At 40.5% G+C, this 26,526-nt stretch overlaps 2 protein-coding genes across 5 annotated transcripts; one reads left to right on the forward strand and one right to left on the reverse strand.

Annotated features, from left to right (window-relative positions):
• Positions 1–3,112: 3,112 nt before the first annotated feature.
• LOC117417381 (E3 ubiquitin-protein ligase RNF170-like) lies at positions 3,113–11,093 on the reverse strand. 3 transcript variants are annotated; one of them, XM_059035140.1, is made up of 8 exons: positions 10,944–10,992; positions 10,464–10,527; positions 7,877–7,966; positions 6,687–6,840; positions 6,073–6,181; positions 4,883–4,956; positions 4,646–4,756; positions 3,113–3,637 (listed from the first exon to the last, which is right to left on the reverse strand). In XM_059035140.1, exons 3-8 carry the CDS (start codon positions 7,906–7,908, stop codon positions 3,329–3,331), a joined length of 789 nt encoding a protein of 262 aa, XP_058891123.1. In that variant the 5' UTR covers positions 7,909–7,966; positions 10,464–10,527; positions 10,944–10,992; the 3' UTR covers positions 3,113–3,328. The 3 variants fall into 3 exon arrangements, with proteins under 3 accessions (XP_058891123.1, XP_033885399.2, XP_058891124.1); XM_034029508.3 differs by lacking the exon at positions 10,464–10,527 and having other exon boundaries at positions 10,944–11,093; XM_059035141.1 differs by lacking the exons at positions 7,877–7,966; positions 10,464–10,527 and having other exon boundaries at positions 10,944–11,093.
• Positions 10,464–25,895, forward strand: LOC117417380 (protein Hook homolog 1-like). 2 transcript variants are annotated; one of them, XM_034029507.3, is made up of 22 exons: positions 10,464–10,593; positions 12,553–12,638; positions 12,975–13,047; positions 13,524–13,574; positions 13,841–13,973; positions 14,270–14,337; positions 14,686–14,748; positions 15,236–15,319; positions 16,552–16,715; positions 16,881–17,021; positions 17,922–18,123; positions 18,218–18,328; positions 18,486–18,573; positions 18,843–18,909; positions 19,216–19,356; positions 19,757–19,844; positions 20,127–20,158; positions 20,949–21,031; positions 21,354–21,454; positions 21,700–21,801; positions 22,099–22,167; positions 22,547–25,895. In XM_034029507.3, the coding sequence occupies exons 1-22, from the start codon at positions 10,549–10,551 to the stop codon at positions 22,712–22,714; spliced, it is 2,160 nt and encodes a 719-aa protein (XP_033885398.1). In that variant the 5' UTR covers positions 10,464–10,548; the 3' UTR covers positions 22,715–25,895. The 2 variants fall into 2 exon arrangements, with proteins under 2 accessions (XP_033885398.1, XP_058891122.1); XM_059035139.1 differs by lacking the exon at positions 10,464–10,593 and adding an exon at positions 10,717–10,782.
• The last annotated feature ends 631 nt before the right edge of the window (positions 25,896–26,526 follow it).

Consider the following 26,526-nt stretch of genomic DNA (forward strand, 5'->3'; position numbering starts at 1 on the left):
CAGAGCTGTGTGTCGTTCAGAACTTCCACCTCCACCAGCACTGGGGTTACTTTCAGATGACGTGAAAGGGTATCTACCCCAGAGAAAGGGTACCGGCTTCAGAGAAGAACACTGCCTTCCCAGAGAAGCCAACAATAAGACAGGCAAGACGGGCAATTACGTATTTTGTGACGTTCTGCCAGTCGGAGACCTTTCACCTTTGGGGAACCAATAAAAGTGACTGCTTAGTGTTTTAACAAGTATTTGTTTTAACAAAGCTGGGCATTGTCTTCAGAAGGGTCCAGACAAGTGTTCTTAGGAAGAGTAGAGCACTGCTGGAAAAGTATCGACAGTAATTCGAGTCCAAGAAGATTGTTCAGTTACACTGTTCTCTGTCAGCCTGATAGATGAACCCAGTAGTGACACGCAGAGAATAAAAGGTTTGATCAGCAAAAAAATATAAAGGTCAGGGAACCAACCCTTCCCAGTCTTAACATTTCCTTTATTTATTTATTTCAATAAACCCAAAAGTAAAATGTTTTATAGATGATGTATGGTTACAATGACAATCATTAAGTTTACATTTCACAAAATCTATTCTGAATAATGAGTTTACATGCGAGCTGAATTTAGTATCACACCATTATTCAGTTGACAGCAGCTAGTTTTTACACGGTGAGTCGAAGATGAACAGCTGGTGTTGTGTTCTTAATATATTAGCAATAGGAAGTGAACGCTAGACAGACCTTCTCACCCTGGTAGTTGTTGAACGATATATATGTAGCAGATTAAAATTCAATGCAAACCTCTATATAGCATAACAGTCAGAACGTGAGAGAGAGTATGAGATATTGCTGCTGTTATCTTCAATCAGGCTAGGAGTATTCCTCAAACTCTACGGAATGCTGCTCCCTTTATTCCGTGTATGACATTCAGACGAGAGGAATACTTATTCAGAATAATATCGGAATGCATTTAAACATAGTGGTTGATTGAAATATAACCATTGAATGCATGTTGCAGCGGTTTATGACCATTATCGTGAAGTGTTTGTTCGGTGTGTGGGGACACTGTGAAATCAGTGGATGACATCTTTCAGCCTTCAACAACAGATTGCAAAATACATTGGGATCTGTCACAATATTGACTGCTTTCCTGATTAAGTACAGCACAGCTGTGTGAAACCTCGCTACTATCAGATTACCAGAGATTTCAAACAGATTGTGTTTTGTTTTTTTAAGCAAAGCACTGTTCTGACTACATTCTGATCTGTATAATAGCTTCTAATAATAATAACAATAATAATAATAATATTAAAACTTTATTGACATACAGTATCTACATCAATGTGACATCAAACATGAGCCACACTGCTCAGAACAAACATTAATACAAAGTTTGTACAATACATAAAATATAGTTACATATACAGTAAACAAAAACTATGTACATACTTACAGCTTTATATATATATATATATACAGTGCCTTGCGAAAGTATTCGGCCCCCTTGAACTTTGCGACCTTTTGCCACATTTCAGGCTTCAAACATAAAGATATGAAACTGTAATTTTTTGTGAAGAATCAACAACAAGTGGGACACAATCATGAAGTGGAACAAAATTTATTGGATATTTCAAACTTTTTTAACAAATAAAAAACTGAAAAATTGGGCGTGCAAAATTATTCAGCCCCTTTACTTTCAGTGCAGCAAACTCTCTCCAGAAGTTCAGTGAGGATCTCTGAATGATCCAATGTTGACCTAAATGACTAATGATGATAAATAGAATCCACCTGTGTGTAATCAAGTCTCCGTATAAATGCACCTGCACTGTGATAGTCTCAGAGGTCCGTTTAAAGCGCAGAGACCATCATGAAGAACAAGGAACACACCAGGCAGGTCCGAGATACTGTTGTGGAGAAGTTTAAAGCTGGATTTGGATACAAAAAGATTTCCCAAGCTTTAAACATCCCAAGGAGCACTGTGCAAGCGATAATATTGAAATGGAAGGAGTATCAGACCACTGCAAATCTACCAAGACCTGGCCGTCCCTCTAAACTTTCAGCTCATACAAGGAGAAGACTGATCAGAGATGCAGCCAAGAGACCCATGATCACTCTGGATGAACTGCAGAGATCTACAGCTGAGGTGGGAGACTCTGTCCATAGGACAACAATCAGTCGTATACTGCACAAATCTGGCCTTTATGGAAGAGTGGCAAGAAGAAAGCCATTTCTTAAAGATATCCATAAAAAGTGTCGTTTACAGTTTGCCACAAGCCACCTGGGAGACACACCAAACATGTGGAAGAAGGTGCTCTGGTCAGATGAAACCAAAATTGAACTTTTTGGCAACAATGCAAAACGTTATGTTTGGCGTAAAAGCAACACAGCTCATCACCCTGAACACACCATCCCCACTGTCAAACATGGTGGTGGCAGCATCATGGTTTGGGCCTGCTTTTCTTCAGCAGGGACAGGGAAGATGGTTAAAATTGATGGGAAGATGGATGGAGCCAAATACAGGACCATTCTGGAAGAAAACCTGATGGAGTCTGCAAAAGACCTGAGACTGGGACGGAGATTTGTCTTCCAACAAGACAATGATCCAAAACATAAAGCAAAATCTACAATGGAATGGTTCACAAATAAACATATCCAGGTGTTAGAATGGCCAAGTCAAAGTCCAGACCTGAATCCAATCGAGAATCTGTGGAAAGAACTGAAAACTGCTGTTCACAAATGCTCTCCATCCAACCTCACTGAGCTCGAGCTGTTTTGCAAGGAGGAATGGGCAAAAATTTCAGTCTCTCGATGTGCAAAACTGATAGAGACATACCCCAAGCGACTTACAGCTGTAATCGCAGCAAAAGGTGGCGCTACAAAGTATTAACTTAAGGGGGCTGAATAATTTTGCACGCCCAATTTTTCAGTTTTTTATTTGTTAAAAAAGTTTGAAATATCCAATAAATTTTGTTCCACTTCATGATTGTGTCCCACTTGTTGTTGATTCTTCACAAAAAATTACAGTTTCATATCTTTATGTTTGAAGCCTGAAATGTGGCAAAAGGTCGCAAAGTTCAAGGGGGCCGAATACTTTCGCAAGGCACTGTATATATATATATATATATATATATATATATATATATATATATATATATATATATATATATATATATATGTAATTACAGTTAATGGTACAACAATATCCCATGACAGACACGAGCCAGGCCTTTCATATCTCAATAACAGCTATAACATACTGCTTCCATTAGGTCCCTAGTTGGGTTTGGTCCTGTGACCTTGCCTCTCCCATCAGAAGTGCACAAACACAGTGACAGCTCCACTCCCTACAGCGAGTCTGTCAGCACTCCTTGTACAGTGCTGTTGGCAATGTTGGCTCTCTCTGGCCCAATCTGCTGGTTGATGTTGATCATGCAGATGAGGAGGAGGAAGACCACCATCAGGTCATCCACGGCCCCCAGGACCCCGCACAGCGGCTCTGGAATGACGCAGAGCGGGGAGGAGAGCGACACGACGGCCCCGCAGCAACACACTGCAATCCTCAGGCAGAAGATCCACACCAGCCCACCCATGGTGAACAGCCCCCTCAGGACCAGGCTGAGGAACAGGGGCATGTCGTAGAGGTAATCCACAACCTGCACAGAACCAGAGGACAGCGCGGTGAGCCCAGGCGGGCCTGGAGTCTGATCCCCGTACGACTCTGCGGTATTTCACATGCAAGTCTCAAGTACCGCACAGAACCAGAGAGCAGCGCGGTGAGCCCAGGCGGGCCTGGAGTCTGATCCCCGTACGACTCTGCGGTATTTCACATGCAAGTCTCAAGTACTGCACAGAACCAGAGACCAGCGCGGTGAGCCCAGGCGGGCCTGGAGTCTGATCCCCGTACGACTCTGCGGTATTTCACATGCAAGTCTCAAGTACTGCACAGAACCAGAGACCAGCGCGGTGAGCCCAGGCGGGCCTGGAGTCTGATCCCTGTACGACTCTGCGGTATTTCACATGCAAGTCTCAAGTACTGCACAGAACCAGAGAGCAGCGCGGTGAGCCCAGGCGGGCCTGGAGTCTGATCCCCGTACGACTCTGCGGTATTTCACATGCAAGTCTCAAGTACTGCACAGAACCAGAGAGCAGCGCGGTGAGCCCAGGCGGCCCTGGAGTCTGATCCCTGTACGACTCTGCGGTATTTCACATGCAAGTCTCAAGTACTGCAGACCTGTGGATAGGTCTAGAGAAGATTACTCCACTGAAATCTGGAGAGTAGTATAGGAAAGACAACTTCCCACAAGTCAGCAGACAAGCGTGCTACTATCATATATTAATATATACAGTGCTCCCCTTTTTATTTTACTACCTGTCTCTGTCTCACAAAATCATTACATTTTGAAAACAGCGAATTGGTGAAGGGCCATTATACAGGACTTACAATTTACTGTTAACATGGCCTAACGGTGAAGTAACCGAATTTGTGTATGAATGAATCATGAAAGGGAACACTGTATATGTACAAGCTGAAATCAATCCCACATGGGTGGGGTGAATATCAGCTTGTATCTTACAGCAGCCTACAGTAAAATATATATATATATGTGTGTGTGTGTGTGTGTGTGTGTGTATGTGCGTGCGTGCAGGTAGGCTGTACTCACCGGGCGGGGCTCTCCAGAGAAGCGCTTATTGTAATCCCTGATGTCTAGCAAGACCTGCCTCTCCTGCTGATCTCTCTGGTTTTCATGAAAGAGGTTGCACAGAATACTCACCTGAATAAAGGAAACATGGTTATGACACACCGTATCCTTTAGCACTGGACCAGCACTATCGAAACTGCATATGTACTCTGTGAATGTATCTCACGTGTAAGCTCAGTTTTGTTTTAATTCACTTACTTGTTGTCTGCAGAGAGGGCAGCTGATCGCTCCAAGCCACGAGCCATGCCTCCAGTATTCAATTAAACAGGGAGCTGAAAGAAGAATCGCTCTTTAAATATGATGTTGCTTTATCTAATAATTCAGGATTGGTTTATACCAATCAGGTTAGACCTCATAGTCACGAGCCTTTAAGACAGGCTGGTGTAGATGCCCCCATGGAGGCAAGGGAAGACATTACAGGTTAGGGTTGTGTGGTTTTTTGTGTATGTTCAGTCTTGATTATTTATTGTGCTGAATTGTTTACAACGATGTAAACATCCATTGCAATTAAGAGCTGTAAGGACTGGCTGACATCTCCCCATTGACCTGCATTATCTTGCTCCAGAGCCGTTATCTCTTTGTGGCCAATTAGCACTCGTCTCAGTGTCCTGGTAACCAGCACACCCTTACGTGTGGATCTGCACTGACGTCAGCCAACGTGCAGTCGTGGAAATCCACGTGTCACGCAGACAGGTTTATTGCCACACACAGTAAAGGAATAACCACGGCGTTCACCCAGTGCATCAGGAAGTAGGTCGCTAAGAGCAGTTAATCATTCATTCACCATCACATGAGAAAGCAGCAGGAGAGGGGTGTGTGTGTTATCAAACAGTGCTGGTCACAGAGAATCAGTTATAATGCAAGGATCTGTTAACTATGGCCAGGATATTTACTATGGCCAGTGCTATTCAAAAACAAACAACTTGTCTACTTCCAAGATAAATGAAATGTCTGCGTTGTTTAGTTTAATTGAAATGGTTTTATTCCTTTTGTGATAACACTGCTCTAATGCTGATTTGGAGTAAAGGGCTTTATGAATCTAGCTCCTCTGTTATAAAAGGGGCAGCAGTGTGGAGTAGTGGTTAGGGCTCTGGACTCTTGACTGGAGGGTCGTGGGTTCAGTCCCCGTGGAGGACACTGCTGCTGTACCCTTGAGCAAGGTACTTTACCCAGATTGCTCCAGTAAAAACCCAGCTGTATAAATGGGTAATTGTATGTAAAAATAATGTGTAAAAAATAATGTAATTGAATGTAAAAAATAATGTGATATCTTGTAACAATTGTAAGTCGCCCTGGATAAGGGCGTCTGCTAAGAAATAAATAATAATAATAATAATAATAATAATAATAATAATAATAATAATAATAATAATAAAAGATGTGCCTACCACAGAAGAGGTGTCCGCAGTTTGTTTCCACGGGGAAGGTGGCTGTCTGGAGGCACACGGGGCAGTGGGAGTCATTGTGGAAACAGAGCCTGCTGTGTGCGTGTGATTCCTAAAGGAAAACAAGTACAAAACAGATGAAAGTGCATGTTAATGCATTGAATGCACTCCCCTATGCATAGGATTTTCAATGACAAGTATAAAATCACAGCCACCGAGGGTCCTGTTGTAATGATCTAAACCATAGCGATGTAAACACCAAACTATATTACTCCCCCACAGGTATGCATGTGTTCTAGCCCCATTCTTTGCATCATTTATTTACTGTTGAAGTAAAATGCTATCTAGAGTATACTGTCATTGTGCAGCTGATTTACAGAGTGCTGATCTTAGCATACCTTAAACACAGTAAACCTTCACACTCCGAGCTATTATCATTAACCTGAGCACTAAAAACTCTGATTAACTTGATCCAATGAACAACACAGAGCAGTGCTGGCACCCTACTGTAATACTGAACTGTACAACCTGACAACCTGTTAAAGTCTTGTGCTTCTTAAAGACACAGCAGACAGGCTCCTCCCCCCTCCTGAGAAGGTTTTATCAGTGTGGTTTACCTTTTTCCTTATTAGCCAGTCATCATCATGAGAGGAGGCAAAGGCTCCCCTCACTTTGTAATTAACAGGCAGGTAACAGCAGACGCCTCTCGGAAGGACCATGGTCTGGCTGGGTAGACTTTGCGCTCTTGTGTGGTCGTTAATTAGGTCAAATCTGAAGAGAAATAAACACATATCATCATAAACAAATGCAACATTTCAATTCCAGTAAACCGGTTGTTGAAATATCATATCGGCACACTGACCCCCTGCAGGTATTTGAGGGTCCTGTGGGCAGCAGGTGGAGCAAGAGTTTGGGGTACTTCAAAATAAAAATGATATTCAGACATTTTTCCCTCCTCATTTTGTATAAAAATATCGAAATACATTAAAAATCACAATGTTGCTCATATCTCAGGAATTCTTGTACACAGAAGCATGACTGAAGGGTGTTCAGATATGAGCTTTCAATGGCGTGGTGACATTGACCTAAAGTCAAAGGTCACATGGCAAAACATGCATAGGTACTAAGAGGGTACCCCTAAACAAGTTACTTTTTTTAAAAAAGGTCAATGTCACTGTTAACCCTTTATTTGCAGATACGTGGAGGGGCCACGATTCTAGGATTCTAGCACTGCAGCTGACACACCCTAGGGACTGCTTCTGACCACTGAGACGATGACCAGTGCAGCTGCATCTGCCATCGTGTGTGTGAGCGTCAGGGTTTACGCTGTCATTCTTGGTCCTGTTCACTGTTAATACACTAGCCTAAGTCAATACACCAGCCTTTCATCTCTGGACATGAGAGCAAATGCAGCTTTACAAATGATGGTGGTGTCAACTCTGCATCACAAAACCAGCACACAATGTGGGTACAGCATGCAACCTCCACAAGAGGGGCCAGTTGGATGGGCTGGATGGGATAGGAGAAAATCACATTGCACTGCTTGCTGTGCTACCCCTGCTCTGCATTGACAGTGTCTTCTAGCAGCTTTTGTGACAAATGAACTACAAAAAAATCATAAAAGTAATAATAATAAAATGGTACAGTAGTAGATATAAACAGGTCATTATTAAAAGCATTGCATGTTACAATTGCATAATAAAACTACTGTACTAGTGCTAACTTTAAACACACTGCAAGTGGTATTCAACACAATATGAAAAAAAGAAACACAGTTTGCTGAAGGAAGAGTTTAATGAACGCTTACCTTGTGCTAGCACCTGAGCAGTGAGTACCCATGAGGTGAAGAGTCTGTGTGAAGGGAGCGAAACTGAGCGGCCGCTCTTTCTGGAAAATGCTGCAAGGCAACGTCACTATACACAATGCAATGGACAAGCCCAGCAATCATTAACCACACTCCTGACTGCCAGAGGCTCATTACCACAGGCTACTGCTAATGAGGAAACACATCATGATGAAACACTGGATAGTCCCATTACAAGCTGCCCACCAACCAGATAGTTTTCTGAACTGTAATTTATATATATATATGTATTTATTTATTTTGGTTAATGACTGACAGGTAATAGCTCCAGGCATGCCAGCTCAAATGTTAACCTTGGTCTTGAAAGCTGTATTATGATGACATGACCTAGAAAAGGCCATGGGTGAGGTCAGGAAATGGATTTGATGAAGCAATCATCTACTTACAGTTACACAATGAAATGTAATGTGGGGTCAATGAGGGAGCAGCTTCCTGAAATGGAGGTCAATATAACTACAATGTGCCCAGTAACCCAGAGGTGTAGCTAAAATAATGGAAACATGTTAAAGAGCAGTCTTTATATGTCACTTATTTCCCTTCTCTTTTAATCATGTTTGCAATCGTTGGGAGCAGTTCCGGGTTCTGACGCTCCAATATATTATTGACTGTGTTATTAGTCTTTAACTGGTCTTTGAGCTTGCCTAGCACTGATCTGCCCTTCCTCATTCCATCCAAACCATGTGACAGTTACCTCTATTCCACTGTATAACCGAGCTGCGGCAGGACTGTGCCGAGCCTGCAGAACCCAAGCCATGCAACTGACATCATGCACAATGAATGCATGGAGTCGCATGCAGATGATGCTGTATTAAGAGGCGCTGTGTTTGAGTTGAGAATGGCGGCTTCAGAGGTTATGCTTGTGTTTTTATTCATGTCTGTTCTTCATATATTACTGAATACAACTGAAATGCAACAATGGCCTGATTACACAAAGAGGAGAAGAATGCTTCTCGGAGACAGCAGTGATTTGAATCTGACAAGCAAGATACTCGGCCTTCGACGTCGCAACGTAATGACGAAAATCGTGAACCCCACCCCTGGCCTTGCCTGGCTCCGAGCCAAATTCAGGTGTGTTGGGAGGCCAGAGTTTCAGGGTTTGTCCTCACTCGGCTCGACAAATAGCCAGTGGAAAACCTCCCGTACTGTGGGAGCCCTAAGCCCTTGGAGGTGCCAGTGGAAAAGGGGGTAAATGTGACCTTTGGCCCAACTTATAGAGAGGGTGAGGAGGTGGGACCAGCAAAGTTGAAAGGTCATTTTGTCACCTGGTTTCATTGGAATCGAGAGGTCAGTTCAGTCCTGGGCAGTTAGAATTCTCCAGACAAGCTCATAGCAAGTTCAAAGCAGAGCACAGAGCAGGAGTGATAATGTTTCACCCTCATCAGATCCTCAAAGTCAGCTTTGAGGGGTCTTTCTGTTTTAAAAGCATGTTTTAGTAAACTAGACCAAAGAACCATGAGGTTGTGTGACCAGCAAATACAAATCTGGATTGAAATGATGCAATATCCACTTTTTTTTTGTTTTGTTTACCTTACATGTTTTAAATAGAAAGTGCTCAAGGCCACATTGCCTCTAGGTTATGTACACAGAATTTCTTTGTGGAAGCAAGGTCAGAAAACGTTATCTTTCTACCTTTCCCTTGTCCTGAGCTGCTCTGCCAAGTGTTAGTAACTTTTCACTTGAAAACTCAGTTCACTTAGTTTGTGTTTGCAGGGATCCTTAAATTGAAAAAAATGTATTTTTCTTTGGAAAAAATCACAACACAAGCTGCATTTATGTAATTGGATACATTCTAAATCAATATTTATTCACAGAACAAAATGGGAATCCTTCTTTTTGGCTACAAACTGCAGCGTCCTGTTTTGAGGTCAATGTAGTTAGACGTGCCCATAATCAGAGCAGTGAAATGTTTTCTATAACTGCAAAATTAGCAGGTACATTTAGACTTAACTTTTGTGGTTGACAAAATTATAGTAAGTTATCATAATAGTTAAAGAGCACATTACTATAACAGACAGATGCCAGTTAAAAATGCTACAAAATATTACAAAGTAGCCAATTCTCAAATGAGGACAATGGCACTTAATGAGATAAATCATGAATGACTATCTATAATTTAAACAAGAACTGTATTCTAATCTGTGCTACCGCCGTCTGGATACACCTGTCTATACTGCTGACCCGTGTGGCACTTCAACGGTTAAATACGTGAGCCCCACCTCCTATACACGTAACACAACAGTCACCTGGGCTACCTCTACCTATCGCCATAGAAAACCAATAGACCAGCCCCAAGCACTACCTTATTGGTTTAAGAATAGGAATACTCGCGTCAATCTATACTAATCTCTATGTATTAGTATAGGGCAGCCAAGTCACAATGCTCACGCACACATTTGCCCCTAACCAATCCGATTCCACTGGGTAGTCTATGCTAGTTGCGTACACCGTGCATTCACGTTAGGAGACAATTTCCTTATTCCCACACAAAACATAGCAGGTTACGTAATTTTACACCAAAAAATACACTCACCTCAGGTGAGGTCAACAGCGGTGTTGGGGGGTTAAAAATACTGTTGACAGGTGTAAAGGAATCCCTGGACATAAAACAGGAAATAATGGAAGTAAATAAAACGGTGCTATGCGAGAGCCTTATTATTTGGGTAAGTGTAATAAGGTTATGAATTAGAATGGCTGTAAACGCGTATCTATGCAAACGGACATTGCGCTTGATGGTTGCCAGTTTACTTAGGTTTGCCAAGAATTCTCCTTCCGCAGGTAGTTAGTACGTAGTACGACTGGATGGTCAGGCAGGTGTGTTATCGGTTAGACTAGATACAGTTCAGCCACAGGTAACGAATACAACCAAAATGTATTACCTAGAAATTATTATCGTCGATTAATTGTTAATAAAACGTATGTATTTTCTTTGCGTGTTTTGAACGATGTCAGCTAATTGTTAAAGATCCAAATTGATAATAATAAAAATAATTTTAAAATGCATTTGTGTTACCTTAGCTCCTGACAGCAAAACTTTTTTTTTCTCTCTCTCTCTCTCTCTCTCTCTCTCTCTCGATTAGCGATGCGTTGTTGCTGTGTGTAGGTTGTATATTTATCAAGGCGGCGTTTTTTCTTTTTTCCCCACTTTGAATCTGAATCTGAATCTCACCTTTCTCCAAACCACAACACTACAGTCACTTCCTGGTAGGACTCTCATCTGAGCTTCAATCACAGTCGCATTATACTGGAATCCGCTAGGGGGTCAGATACAGATATGCATAATATTGCATTATATTAGTTTAATGGTCTTCGGTTCTGAGTGTACCTGTATGTGGTTTGCAGTGCTGAAACAGTAAAGGGTTATAGGTCAGAAAGCACAGAGACCTTGACGCGTTGTCACTGTTACCTGCTCCACTCCTGTTAGTACTGGATTCAGGGGCACTGTGTAAACAGATCTTCATTTGATTACAAGCTGATTCACCTGCAGCTCTCATGCTTTTACATGGGCTCATATCTATCAATACAATTATTTGGGTCGTTACACCGTGTAATAGTTCAGAGACTGAAGATAATTAACTTGATGGCCATTTAAAATGGGTCGAGTGATCTAGGTTTTGTTTAAAATGCGATGGGTTTGTTTTTCAGATTACTTTCTTGTTTGCAGAAAGGGAGGTCGGGTTTCAGGCTCAAATAGGACAGTGAGCTATTACTGTCAGCGAACACAAAGAGAATATCCTGTATTGTATACTTCCAGATTGTTTGTCAGCTTTGCACCTCCTGAATTTCCAGATTCCGCAGCAAGTTCATTCTCGTCCACAGCAGGAACCTCCATGCTCTAGACAGCTTGTAGCATGGGCTGAGCCGTCGCTAGTCAGTCCTCATTCATTTAGCCTCAATGCATCTTGCTTTATTCAGATATTAAATTGTTGCAGCCTCTACCATTCAAGCTGCCGTGGCAAAGCGTTTTTTTAGCTGAGCTGTGTTCTTGGTGTCTAAAAAGGGTCCCAAAAGTGTAAGCAAGCAAGCAAATAAACAATACAAACAACACATTGAAAGGAAAATGCATGTATAAGCCTGCATATCGGTGTGTCAGATGTCATCGCTTGTGTTTGCTTGCAGTTTAAGTACGGTCCAGTTTCAGGAGGTCAGTGCTGTATATCCCAGTCTCAGGTTTCTGGTTGCCAGGCTGGTAGTATCAAACATGATCACAGTAAGCTTTAATATGGTAACCTGAGCCACACACAACTCAACAGCTCAATATGATTGGATAATAACAGAAGGACTGGAGGAAGTACATGTGTAAACAGTTTACACCATCTGTTTACTCCAGTGGACTCCAGATGGGCATTGTGATTCTAGTTTGATTTTGAGAAACTCTTAATACCTGCAGTAGGCTGTTTGACTTTGCTAAAGCCTACAAGCTGTGTTTGAAAGTGCAATTCGGGGATAGAAGTAAGATGCTCTCATTGCATAGCTGTTAATAGGCATTCCTGGCTATTTATGGATTAGGCTCCCATGAGCTTTCCCTGTCTGTGGTTTACCAAATTCAGCTTGTCTGTAACCAATTCTACATTCTTACGAGGATGAACTTTTGTAACTGTGCTGCTTGTTCTTTTTTCTAGTTACAGACCTTCAGTACCCCTTCACCATGTAAGACTGTACATGATCTCACCAGTGGAGTGGCAATGGCACAGGCTCTTCATCAAATGTAAGCTCCCTCCATATGCTTTGTATAAAGTATGAGTGCAGAGATGGACATAAGATTCCTGTTGCATAGCACTCTCACCATTCCAGTTTTTACTGTGAGCTTGATTAGCCTCAGTGTACAGTATATGTAACAAGCTCAGGTGTGTTCTGTTAAACTCACAGTAAAACCAGAAATGGATCAAACAGCTGTGCAGTGTGTCTTATTTCCAACCTTGGAGTGAGTTCTTTATACAGGGTGATGTGGTAAACTTACTTTCTAATCACCCTGTGTGATATATATATATATATATATATATAATATTTCTGTTGCATTCCATGTCAATTTCAACTTTCGCAGAGACCCCTCCTGGTTTAATGAAGCATGGCTGAGTCGTATTAAAGAGGATGTTGGTGACAACTGGAGACTGAAGGTAGGGCTTCAAATATGATAATCAATATCTTTACATCCTCACAAATGCTTTCACAAACACACAATTACCCATCGAGAGCACTGAAGATCTACGGACGGCTTTCGTTCTCGCTGACAAGCCTGTCGGTTCTTTTTACCTGCCGAACATAAGCAATAAATGTACAGCATCCAAAAAACTGAGCCCAGCTAGTCTCTGCTACGGCTAAAATGCTAAAACAAACATCTTTCTGTTGTGTTATTATTGTATTCAGTTATGTTGTTGAAGAGGTAAAAAATTCGACCAGGCTGAGGTATGCACTGTTGATTAGATTATTAATGCTGACACTGGTAAAATAATAATAATAATAATAATAATAATAATAATAATAATAATAATAATAACTGTAGCATCTCCACTGTGGTTAAGCCCCCTAAACTGTAAGCTCCAGAGAATGTCAGTGTTTGTCATTGAGGAAACTCTGCTCTGTGTTTGCTTAGGTTAACAACCTCAAGAAGGTCCTGCAGCTGACTGTGGATTATTACAACGAGGTAACCCCAGTGTCTCCTCTTTACTTCTAAACTCTTATTCTGGAATGCACTGGCAGCCTTTGCATTATTAACCCTTTTAAACTCTTATTCTGGAATGCACTGGCACCCTTTGCATTATTGACCATTTTAAATTCTTACAAATTCAGATTCATCCAGGGTTAATTATAAGATCCGGTACCTTTTTTGTTTACAAATTAACCCCTGTATTCAGCTATTCTGTTTCAGAGGTTCTTTTCAGATGTCATGTCAGAGCTGTCTCCGTACAGGTTCTGGCACAGCAGGTTTCAGATGTCCTTCTGCCCGATATGAATCTGATAGCAGAACATGCACACCCTGTGCACCTAGGGATGCTCCTGCAACTCATCCTGGGCTGTGCCATCAAGTGTGAAAAGAAACACGGTGACTGCTTTTACATTACTGTCTGTTCTGTCTCGCACTGCTCTGTGTGTATTTTGCTTATGCTGGCTGGGATATACTGCAGTGTAGGTGTGTCAGTATATGCAGATGCTCAGTCAGTCAGTCAATCCATTCGTCTGCATGTCTTTACATATATTCCAGAGAAGTGCTTATTCAATTGTTATGAAGGCATTCTGTAGCTTATTGAGATTATCTGGAGGTAAGTAGAGCACTTTACAGTTTGCTGGATGTCAAATGTAATGAGATGTTTAACTCACACACAGATTTTGTTTTTCCAGAATACATTCAGATTATCATGACCTTGGAGGAGTCAGTACAGCATGTTGTTATGACTGCAATTCAAGAGGTAATTTATAATGCTAAAGATGTCTTCCATAATTTAATTGTTTATTTAAAGCCTTGGTTATGTCACCTTAAGTCCGTCTTTTGCTGAAGTAACAGCAGGTGATTTAGCTTTTGTCTTTACTTTAAATACCACCTGTAATATACTATCAAAGTAGGACTGTACCAGCCTGCACTGTCTTACCTTCTCTGATCATTGGCATGCATTCTGTCCAGTACCTGCCTTATAATGACTGGAGCTATAAACCTATTGTGTTTTTAGTGTGACACCGTGATTTACATAATATTCAAATGAGGAGGTATCCGTCCCATCCGGTTGTTTGACAGGAAACCTTTTTTTTCTGTTTTTTAGCTGATGAGCAAAGAAACCACTGCCACTTTTGGAACTGAAGTATCAGGGGATTTTGAACAGCAGGTAATAATCTTGTGATTCAGTGGAGAAGCATGCAGACTATAGCAGTGTTGTGATTTTTATTTCATTTGAACAACACTGAGCTTACTGAGCCAGCCAGCCAGCCAGTTCACAGTGATATCCAAGGGCTCACTGGTGCACAGTGCTCTGTCTGCCAGGTTGCATGTACCCATCCCTGGCATCTGTAAATGACTCTTTGGAGTCTGAGTGGGAATTGAGTAACAATGCCGGGAGCCAGGCTAGCTTTGTCTGTTGCTCTGTAGAGTTCTGCTTTTAATGTATAGCATTTGAGTCTCTATTCACATCTTAGAATGAACATGTGAGTTATTTAAAGTCTGTTTTTATTAATAAAACACAACTTATTTTTATTTTTATTAACAACAGTCCAGGAACTTTTCATACCACTTCATTTTATTCATAAAAACATTCTGTGAATAATGAGAATACGTGCAGCTTTCTAACCTGCTGTTAATGTCCCACAATGTTTCAGCTGAAGAAAACTCTGGAGGAGCTGGCTGAAGCCTTAGCAGAGAAGGACGAGCTTGCTCAAAGGTGTCAGGAGTTAGACATCCAGGTGGGTTTGCTGTAACATTTAAATTTACTGACAAGCACAGCAGAGTCCATTGTTATTACTGCACTATTTTCTGACAGTGAATGTCTGAGAGTACAGTGTATTAGCACCAAAAAAATAAAAGAAAGGGTTGTTAGCGCTGCATACATAAATTAAAGTTTGAAATTAAAAGGTAGACCTAGGTTAGAATACAGAAGCAAGTTTAGCACTTTCAAACTGATTTTGGCTTGATTCCATGCTGTTTATAGCTTTGGGATTTCACGTGCTATTTTAGTGATCAATGAATGTTTCTGAAATAAGTAGTCCTTTTATTAATATTTCAGACAGGGGTGCTATGGGAATATGCATCAATTATATATTTTAGGTTTGTATTTGTTTGTTAATTATACATTGTTTTGCTGGGACTAATTTCGACAGATTCTGTAAAATGACAAAATTGAAAAAAGCATTTCCAGGAAAAGACAGAGGGTAAGGTTCCATACCAAAAATGTAAGTGCAGCATGAGAATTGTAGCTAACAAACAATTAACCCCAGTGTACCCTGGTGCTATGAGGGCATCTAACATGTGTAGTGGGTGGAGGGGAGGGTTGCTAAATAACCAAAACCACGAGATCAAGCCTGTTCAGAAGATGTATGTCACCGTGTTGCTGTCCTTCTCTATATGTGCTCTAATGATACTTACTAACCCCCCCCCCCCCCCCCCCCTTACCCCAACCACACACACACACACACACACACACACACACACGCACACACACACACACACACACACACACACACGCTCTCAACACAATGGTGTTTTCCTTGCATAATGTTTCCCCTCCAAGGCGGAGTGTTCAAGCTCATGACTCGTTGCATTGTCATGTAAGGCTTTATATCAACTTCATTCAGAGCCGCTGAGGTTTCAGATTCAGAATTTAGGATTTTCACTTCTCATATTACATAGCAGTTGTATTTCTTTATAACCTGTAGTATAAAGTACATCTAATTAAACTTCCAATAAAAACCTAGAACTGCAGTACTGTATGCCAAGCTTTTAGTCATCATGGCATCTACAGCTACCCACCTTTCTGTTCAGTGAGGGGATACTAGAATAATGTAGTCTGTTCAGCAGTATTCCATTCCATTCCCTGCACTGCCGCTCCCTGCCCTGCCCTGCACCCCCCTGCTCTGCCCCGCATTACCAGACAGCCTTCATGTGCGTGTGCTGTGATACTGTGGTCCCATCCGCCTAGGTGACTGCACTACAGGAGGAAAGAAACAGTCTACTGGCCGAAAACGATGTCCTGGCTGACCGAGCAAACCAGCTGGACTCCTTTGATGACCCTGTTACACCATCGGGCAAGAAGTACTGCCAGCTGCAGTTACAGTTTGAGCAGCTACAGGAAGAAAACTTCAGGTGGGAAGGGTGAATTGTATTGGAGTCACTTATTTGTCGCTTGCAACTCCTAGCACCTAGAATTCTCCATAGCATTCGTTATTCTTTAGCTATCGTTTTTGGGGTAGACCTAAGACCCCCAGTTCCACAGCCCCGACTCATCATGCCTTTCCATTTGCGATGCAGACTCGAAGCAGCGAAGGACGATTACCGAATCCACTGCGAGGAGCTGGAGAAACATCTGATCGAGGTGCAGCACCGCAACGATGAGCTGACGAGCCTGGCAGAGGAGTCCCGAGCCCTGAAGGACGAGCTTGACGTTCTGAGGTAAGGAGGCAGGGAGTGGAGGAAGGAACTGATCGCACGTTGCTCTGGATTGTGTGCTGCAGTATGCACAGTGCGAAGTGCAAGCACTGATCTGAAACAAGTCTGATATTTTGCAAGAGAAACTTCTTTAGATTCCGCACCCCCTGGGAATTATGTTTGTAGAAGATGTAAAGAGTGGTTCTCTGCAAAGTGGAATGCGCCTTGAGCTTGATGTTTACTGACGCCTTGGATAAAGGCGTCTGCTAAATAAACAAATAATAATAATAATAATAATAATAATAATAATAATAATAATAATAATAATAATAATAATAATAATAATACTGCCGAAATAGCTACATGGAGAAAGTAGTCGATTTAAATTAGTCAGTCTTTAACAGATACAATTTGCTGTTGGTCTCCAAGCAAAAGAAAAATACATTATTAGAAATATGTATGCGTTTGTGTGTGAAGAAGAAAAGTAATTGATAAACAGATAACTCAAAATGTTAATAATTGGCTACAAAGTTTCACCTTCAGATAGTATGGTAGAAAATATATATATATATATATATATATATATATATATATATATATATATATATATAAATAAAGTTTCTGTGCCTCAGTACCTAACAGAATAAGAACATAATATAAACCTGCTATATTCAACAGATTATAAGAATGCTTAGGTCTAGGATAGTTATATCGAATATATTTTTGTTTGTTTCTGATTTAAGGGATTTATTTAGTCTCCATATATATATCTTTTTTCTCTTTAAAGTTTCATTGAATTACACATATTTTATATCCAATGTCCACCTGATCCTAAGAAAAGATATCGCAGCAAACACTATGCTGTACATCTTGCATGTGAACCACCAAGGCTCACCCTACCCTTCTTTCTGTCTGCCACTACAGGAGCTGCTCTGACCGGGCAGTGAAGCTGGAGGCATCGGTGGAGGGTTACAGGAAGAAGCTGGAGGATTTGGCTGACCTGCGCAAGCAGGTGAAGTCTCTGGAGGATAAGAACTTGACGTACATGCAGAGCTCAGTGAGCCTGGAGGAGGAGCTGAGGAAAGCCAACGCAGCGCGGACACAGCTGGAGACGTACAAGAGGCAGGTGGGGGTCAAACGCAGTCTCATCCCAGATTGTTTTACTCCTGTGTGTTAACGTTGACGTATGCTAACAAGGAAAGTTTTGTTTCCTCTAAAAGGTTCACGAATTACACAAGAAGCTCTCGGACGAATCAAGACGGGCTGATAATTTGGCATTTGAAATGAAGCAGTTTGAAGAAAAGTATGACACTTTGCAGAAAGAGAAGGAGGTATGGCTGAGTTTTAATAATGAAATAATGTAGTTTTGTTTATTACAGTGTTACACTGTCACAGAGTGACATGAAGAACACAAAGTTAGTAACAGATGTTCTGAATAAATATTACTTTACTGCAAGCCATTTGTGATTTTCATGGTTTCACCAACAGAGGCTGATCATTGAGCGAGACTCTCTTAAGGAAACAAACGAGGAGCTGAAATGTACACATGTGCAGCAACACCAGTTATTGCAAGCAGGTACAGTATGTCTCTGTTATATTGCAATATATACATAAGGGTATATGCTACGGATGATCAGAACATGTGGATGTAAAATTCTCCTTAAACATTATACCACAATAAAAATAAACAATGCTTGCATCAGGTACCACATTAAAAGGTGTGTTGAAAAAAGAAGACTCAATTATGCACGTGTTCCAGTGAATGCAAAAACAAAACAAAAAATGATATATATGATTACCCACATCCAATGAATATTACACTGAAATTGACATTTCTAATTGAAGGCATAATTCCTGCTGGGAGTCCCAGTCATGACAACCTTGCAGCTGAGATTCTGCCTGTTGAGTACAGGTAAATTATTTTATACACTGATTTATCTGGTTGTGTTTGGGGAGAGTTAGCTCTTCGTTACCTGATAGGATGATTAGTTAACAAATTAATGAAAGCAGGAGTTCGTTTAAAGACTGGAGTAAACGTTTTTGGAAATATGGCCATTTGAGTCTCAACCTTTGTCATTGAATGAATTTGTTTTCTATTAGTAAGTCTCCGTGACAGGATGTTTTCTGAAACTTGAATAAGGGATGCTATTTAAAGGTCCTCTGCGCCTGTAGACCATTAATTCAACCCCTTTTCTTTTATATTGCTTTCCCATTTCAGAGAGAAGTTCATTCGCCTGCAGCATGAGAACAAGATGCTGCGCGTGCAGCAGGAGGGCTCTGAGAACGAGCGCATCGCAGCTCTGCAGGGGCAGCTTGAGGAAGCACACCGCAGGAGGAGCGAGCTGGAAACAGAGAACAGGTCACTACGAAATGGGGGCTGTGTGGGACATGCACGGATTTCCATTGAGAGTTGAAGCTGGGTCAAACTTAAGTCTTGCGACCTAGTGGGAGACCGTGGTGCGACATGACCAGCAAGAGCTGAGCAAAATTCAGCTCGGGCACTAGTCTCTCTTGGAATGTACCACTGGAGAGACTGGAAATGGCCCTCATGGACGGTTGCATGATTGAAGTATGAACCAGCATTTACCTGGCTCTTTCTGCTATTACCAAAGAGTAGCAAGTTCTTCCGGAGTTTGGAAGTGTTGAGTCCTGTGATCTGCTCCAAATAAAAGAGCCTTAGCTCAGGATTATAGTTACAAACTGGTGACGCACCTCATTCTTTGAAGGGTGAACAAGCTGTTTCTGTTTGCTGTTTTTAGGTTGAACCAGGAGCGGATCTGTGAGCTGCAGCAGCAGGTAGAAGACCTCCAGAAAGCCCTGCAGGGACAAGGAGCTAAAACTGAGGATGTAGGTGAAGTATTGTTGCATATGTACTGCATGGTAAAGCTCAAGGTCTTTTCGCAATTGTGCATTAGTAGGTTTACTTACTAATAAGACATTTTCTACCAGTAAAATGGAAACATAACTTATCAAGGGAATTCTCTCTATCTGTCTGTCCTAATTAGTTACTAAGATGAAAAGTGTATCTTGTGTCAGTGGCCCTGGTGCATATTGTACTTGTGACTTTCTATGTATCCCTCTTTAAGATTGCATACTGAAAAGGATTATTATGTCTTTTGTTTTATTCAGTCCAACCTGAAGAGGAAATTGGATGCCCATATGTAAGTAAAAATCGAATTGTACATGCTTTTAAAATATCAGTACTCTGCCATGCATGAAAGAAGCTACATGACAAACACTTAATTCAACTTCCTATTCCTTAATAAAAAGAAAACCTGCTGTCAGTCCATCATATTGAAGGATTGCTGTACATGATCACTGGAGACTGCATTGAGTAATGGGTGCTTTGTTTTAAAAAAAATAAATCCCAGATTTCTAACTGTGTTAGTTAGTTGGTAGATTGTGTATTTCCTGCAGGATAATTCAAACCTCGTCACCCTCTCTCACGGAGATGAATTTGCTGCTTTCCAAGTCCCACAAACCTCTGCTTGAGCACCAGCTGAACTGTGCTCCAAATGTACTTAGCAGCATGAATGGAAGTTTGCACCTCTGCCAAAATAGTGTAGATGTCCAATTATAAACATAAAACACTTGCCCTGGTTGCTGCTGTAGGACTACACTAAGCTTCCAAATGAAACTCAGGACTTGGGACTGGATGACCTTGTGCTGTCATCATCCCAGAAGATCCCACTTAGGACCCAGAGCACGTCAGAAATAAAAATTAGTTTCGGCTGAGTGTTTGTGATGGCTGCGGCCACAGCACAAAGCCGCCACACTATTGGCACTTAAATTTATATATTAAAAAAAAAAAAAAAACAACAACTCCTGAATAGAATCTGATTTGGCATCACAACCCCAAATCCAAAAGACAAAATCACTTACCAGCACAGTGAAAGAAAGTTGATATGTGCAGTGGAGAACATTTTCATTTTTTTTTCTTTTTCTTCTTAGGGTACAACTGCACGAAGCAAAGGATGAGATAATGAAGAAAAAAGAACTTATCGAGGACCTTCAGCCTGAGATTGTGCAGAGCTGTAGGTATCAGTCAAGCAAAGGAAAAAGCAAATGTGGCTCTACCAGGTGTACCTGGGACAACTTTCATAAATGAGGCAGCCTAAAACTGGAGAGCTTTGGGCTGACCCTGAATAAATCTTCAATGATCGTAGCAGAATGACATCACGCTGTGCGATTGGACGGGGTGGAGGTGGGGGGTGCTAGGAACGCATTTAAATTCCTGACATGGGTTAGAACTGGGTATGTGCAAGCCAGTTATTACAAAGGAAAGCACATTTCCAGTACAGTACTGCCCTATTCTGTACGAGATTAAATGGTTTCCCTGTGTTTTTCACCTCCTAGCACTGAAGACTGACGAGCTGCAGGCTGCACTGCAGAAGAAAGATGAAGACATGCGAGCAATGGAGGAGAGGTACAAAATGTACCTGGAGAAGGCTCGCAACGTAAGCACGGCTTTTACTAACATTAACGTTCATGGCATTTGGAGTAGAAAAGTGACTTCCGAAAAGCATCTCTCTAGTTAAGCACCGGCACATTTGACGCTGGTACAGGATTGCATTTATTTGCTTTTTGTTATTGCTTTTATTTTATTTTTTATTGGTGACTTTACTATAATAAATAAATAAAAGTACACGTTTTCAGACTGGCATATGAGTACATGCTGAACAACATTTATGTCTTTACCCAGGTAATACGAGCTCTGGATCCTAAACTAAATCCAGCTTCGGCAGAGATCCAGTCCCTTAAGAACCAGCTGATGGAGAGAGAGAAGAGGATCCTCACCCTGGAGGTAATTCTCATTTTATTTGCAGCCCCAATTGCATTGTATTGTTCTGTTCTGTTCTGTTTCACATCCCTGGGTTGATCCAGGCTTGTTACATTTACAGATTTCCACGATGCTCAGATTAGTTGAAACATCAAACACCATCTTCTGTTTCACCTTTCGATGTAAAACTTGTGAAGTGAAGTGTGCCTGCTGAGTGCATCTCCAATGTCTTGAAAGAATACCAAATTAGCGCAGCTCAGTGTCACAGTGTCCATGTATGAAAATGGATTAACATGACTGTTTGATTCTCATTCCATGCAGCGTGAATGTGAACAAGCGAAACTGCGAGAATATGAGGAGAAACTTGTAGTGACTGCTTGGTACAACAAGGTAGGATATCTTTTATTACATCTAAATTGAATCATATATAAATAAAAAAAACACACCTATTGCATTAGAAAGTGATGTACATCTAATATACATGTACAGCTAGTATTCCAGACCCTGATTAGTTCTATTCTTGGACTGCCTTACCTAAGTTAACATTGAGGAGTCCAATATCCGTGCTAATCTGGGTCTGTAAAACCAGCTCTTGAAGTATATTACTACTGATACCCCGATACCATGGATACCACTTTCATTTTCCTCTCACAAAAATGGGGACTGAGAACGGAGGGCCTTGAAGCAGTCGGACACGCGTTTTGTTTTTTAAAGCATTAGACAGTCTGCTGAGGAAAGCTGTCGTAACACGCTGGCGTCTGTTTGGCAGAGTGTGAGCTTCCAGAAGCTGGCAGTGGAGTCAAGGCTGTTGGGGCAGGGGTCCAATGGCAGTGACAGCGGCACACCCACGGGACAGTCCTTCTTAGCTCGGCAGCGGCAGGTCACCAACTCTAGGAGAGCCCTCTCCATGATCGTGCCTGCCACCACCTCCAAGTAGAGCCGGCCAGGCCTGTGAAGCCCATCCACTCAGGTGCCCTTAAATACTGCAAGATCTCTCACAGGGACAGGACAGGGGTTGCATTTAATGCTCCTGCCTGTTCTGTTGTTTGCTTGTGAAAGAGCTTGACACTTCCTCCTCAAGTCCAACCATGGCCAGCATCAGGTATCTCTAAAGTCTGGTCTATGTTGCTTGGCATTTATTTCACACGAGTCAGTGGCTGAGACAGTAACAGTGATGAGCTTCTTTTCCTTTCTGCATCTTGTGATCATTAGAATATAGGGGGTAATGTTATGAGCTTTTGCAGCTGGGGTGCTGAAGAAAACATTTAGTAGGTTCCAAAAAGTTAACTATTTGTTTCTACTGTATATTCAAGTTATATCATTATGTCAGCTAAGCTGAATAAGAGTCAGTTCAGTAAAGATGGCTGAAAAAATGTTAAATAAATAAAATAATAAGTACATTTTAGTAGCGTATACATTGAGTAAAGCTTAAATGTTATATAAAAATAAAAAATAATGTTTGCTTTTCTACATTGTATATACAATTAAGTTTTCCTTTTGTGTAAGCGAATTCAGGTATGTGATTTATTGCTAATAAATGTGAAATCTGCTTTTTTTTTTACAGTTTACCACCTTTTATAGTTTATAGGTAAAATATGACGTAAACACACATTTCCTATAGCCTTTAAATGGCAGATCTGTACAGAAAAAAATATGAAAAGTTTAACCTTGCTGTTGCATTTTTCTTTTGAATAAAGAAGTGATTCAATAGCGAACCTTAATGTGTACCTTTCAAGCTCACCAGGGGGTGCTAGAGATCTGTTTATTGACAGTGAGACACTGGTCTGCAGTCTACAATATAGCAGTACTTTTTATAATACGTATGTCAATGTGTGTTCATTTCCTAACAGAGTACTGTACACATTATTTTTATTTTCCAACACTAAGCCAGTAGAAGTTGTACAGTAGTTTATGTTACAAGCAAAGCACTGCCTAAAAAAAATACTCAAAATCACTGAATCACCAGCACTGTTTAAACAAAAGGCAGCAAATAAAAAAGAGCTTGCCATTTCTACTGTGGAAAACCAAACCAAAAAGCATGTTTGTTTCTTAAGCAGTGGGGTGTCTTTTTGTGTCTCAATCCTGGCTGTCGTATCAAGTTGTCAATTCTTTTATTTAGAGCATATTCAAAGCATTTCAAGTGTCCTAAGAGTTCATTTTGCCTATGTTCTGAGGACTATTGAAAAGCCACAAGTTAGAGAACAAGTTAACTCTGCACACACACACACCCCTTTGTGTCGTTTGATGCTCCGATGAAGCACCCTGTTTGCGTCACATTTGCAGAAGGCTTTTAGAGATGTTCCTGACTTTTCAATACCACTGTTTACATAATAATAATACATTGAAATTAAAGTTGACTGTGTATAAGCTCGCTGAGATACCTTTCCTGCAGCTTGATTTGCAGAAGTTCAGGTCTAGTAATCTAACCTGTTGTGTGTGTTTTGTTTTGTTTGTTCTTTGCATATTAGAACTGTGCATTGTATCTGTGTAAAAGGTATGTCATATTAAATAAATAAATACCTAAACAAATAAAGAGTTTATTAAGAAAATAAATACATAAATAAATGAATGAATGAATAAAGTTTTTTTTTAAATAATCCCAATAAATGCAGGTTTACTGCCAGGTCTTCCTGTTTTTCCAAGTATCCCTCTTGTCTGTGTGGCTGGATATAGTGATTAATACCTTTTGTATAGATGCAGTAGCTGGTTTCATTAGAAAAACAATTGCTTGCTGTTTAATAATAATAATAATAATAATAATAATAATAATAATACAAATGTGTGTGTGGTTTATGCAGGAGTGAGTACTCGATAAGAAACTCTAATACTGTGAGTTTGGTGATGTGCTTATTTTTTTCTTATTTTTTGTTTAAATAAGGGAGAACACAATGTCCTAAAATAAATGTAAATTGATGATGATAACGTTCAGTTTTTTTAAAGCAATGCAAAACTGCCAGTCTCATTGAATATGCCCTTGTTTCTCTGAGGCTGGACATTCATATCGCTTTGAACCGCTCCTCTGAGCACCATGCCGTGATATTGGATAGGACACGTGATTTCAGGAAGGATTGAGCTTTTGCATTGCTTTAATATGTTGGTAGTGTCTTTATAGGGTCAACTTTGAAGCGTTGTTGTGTATGTACGGTGTGCGGTTCCTTAATTGTAAGGAATTACACACAAATTGCGCTGTTTCGTGAATTAATTATGGATGGGGAGGATCAGGTTTTTTTTTTTTTTTATTATACCTTGAATGATGGGGAGTAATAAATTAATTGTCTGACACTTAGACAACTACTTTGGGATTATATTTGGGATGCTGCAGAATACTATGCAAACAATATATATATATATATATATATATATATAGCATCTCAGGAAAGAAATAAGTTCTTAAACTTTAAATCGTCTTCACTGTGACTTTGGAGACCGTTTCTTGGGTTTCGAACTCCCCCATCTTTCAAAACTATTTATATCTGTTATATTAAATGTTTTCTTACTCAATGTTTCATTTCTGTCGGTCATGGATCCACTCATCCTTAGGTCCATGTTTTCTGAATTCATTTGATTGGAGCTGGGGGTAGGGAGGGGTTGGCACCATTTTGCACTAGTTCTGGATTTTTCAGGGAGTTTCATTATCGTAAATCTCTAAGTCACATTCATTGCAATAAAACTGATTTAAAACAACTGCAGTAGTTGTGTTTTTTTTAAATATGGTAACACAGCAAACATTGTAACAAAAACAATTTCATTTTACCAGGTTAATATACAAACTTATGTAAGAATCTGTTTAAAAAACTATATTTGTGTACAAATGTTTTATTTGCGCTGTCGCCAGTCAACAGCTGCAGGATTTAGCCTGCTCCTTCTCAGTGGCCTCATGAATTTCCTTTCAACTCGGCCAGTATACAATATGTACTGCTCTAAATGTTTTTCAACATAACCTGACAATGCTTTCAGTAAGATTGGGAGGATAAACTGGCCTTAGAACCATGGGTGGGATTTGTACTTGAATACAAGCCAATAGCATGACTCTTTAGGACTGATAGCAGCATCCACTGTTTTATTTTTAGTAAACTGCCTGAATCATCACTGTTACATAGCGTTATGATGTTTCAACTGCAATAAAATGAAATAAATAAATGAACCTAACAAAAGAACCACTTACCTCTGTTTTTATATTTATTTTCAAATCTAGGATGCATACACCTTCACAACCCAACTATAACCTATTCAAAATATAACACTCATAAGTTGGCCAGAATGGAAATGTTGGGAAATAAATTATGCGGTGGGCAGTAACATAGCCTGGATTCCACATGGCTCAAGGACATGAAGAACAACATTAAACTGAAAAAGTTTTACAATGTGTTTTATTCTGTAAGAAAATGTACTATTTTTCAGTTACTTTTGTAACTGTTGAACACCTACAGACTAAAAGTTACTTTGACTCGCAGTTTTTCGCTATTGTTACCTCAAGAAGACACTAGACAAAATATTAAAACAGAAGCCCTTTTTATTAAGTGATACAATGTAACACATGCATTGTATTATATATATATATAATAACTCCTAGTATTCACTAGTTAGGGTGGACAGTTCGATTCACTTTCAATATGTGCAGTGGATTGCCTCTGCACCACATTTGCACACGTGTTTAAATGCTTTACTCAAACGTCTGCCTGTTCCGGGAATTCCTTCTTTATTGCATCTATAATAGTATAAAGGCACATTGAAAATGAAGTGCCAATT

The sequence above is a fragment of the Acipenser ruthenus genome, chromosome 12, assembly GCF_902713425.1.
Source record: "Acipenser ruthenus chromosome 12, fAciRut3.2 maternal haplotype, whole genome shotgun sequence".
Lineage (NCBI taxonomy): Eukaryota > Metazoa > Chordata > Actinopteri > Acipenseriformes > Acipenseridae > Acipenser > Acipenser ruthenus.

Bases quoted from the DNA above. Each gene is read 5' to 3' on its own strand.
- LOC117417381 (XM_034029508.3), bottom strand. From the start codon at position 7,908: ATGGGTACTCACTGCTCAGGTGCTAGCACAAG. The intron at 6,841-7,876 runs GTAAGCGTTCAT...ATTTCTCTTCAG, and splicing joins TGCTCAGGTGCTAGCACAAG to ATTTGACCTAATTAACGACC. The intron at 4,757-4,882 runs GTAAGTGAATTA...TCCTTTATTCAG, and splicing joins GCCCTCTCTGCAGACAACAA to GTGAGTATTCTGTGCAACCT.
- LOC117417380 (XM_034029507.3), top strand. From the start codon at position 10,549: ATGGAAGTAAATAAAACGGTGCTATGCGAGAGCCTTATTATTTGG. The intron at 18,910-19,215 runs GTAAATTATTTT...TTCCCATTTCAG, and splicing joins ATTCTGCCTGTTGAGTACAG to AGAGAAGTTCATTCGCCTGC. The intron at 21,802-22,098 runs GTAATTCTCATT...CATTCCATGCAG, and splicing joins AGAGGATCCTCACCCTGGAG to CGTGAATGTGAACAAGCGAA.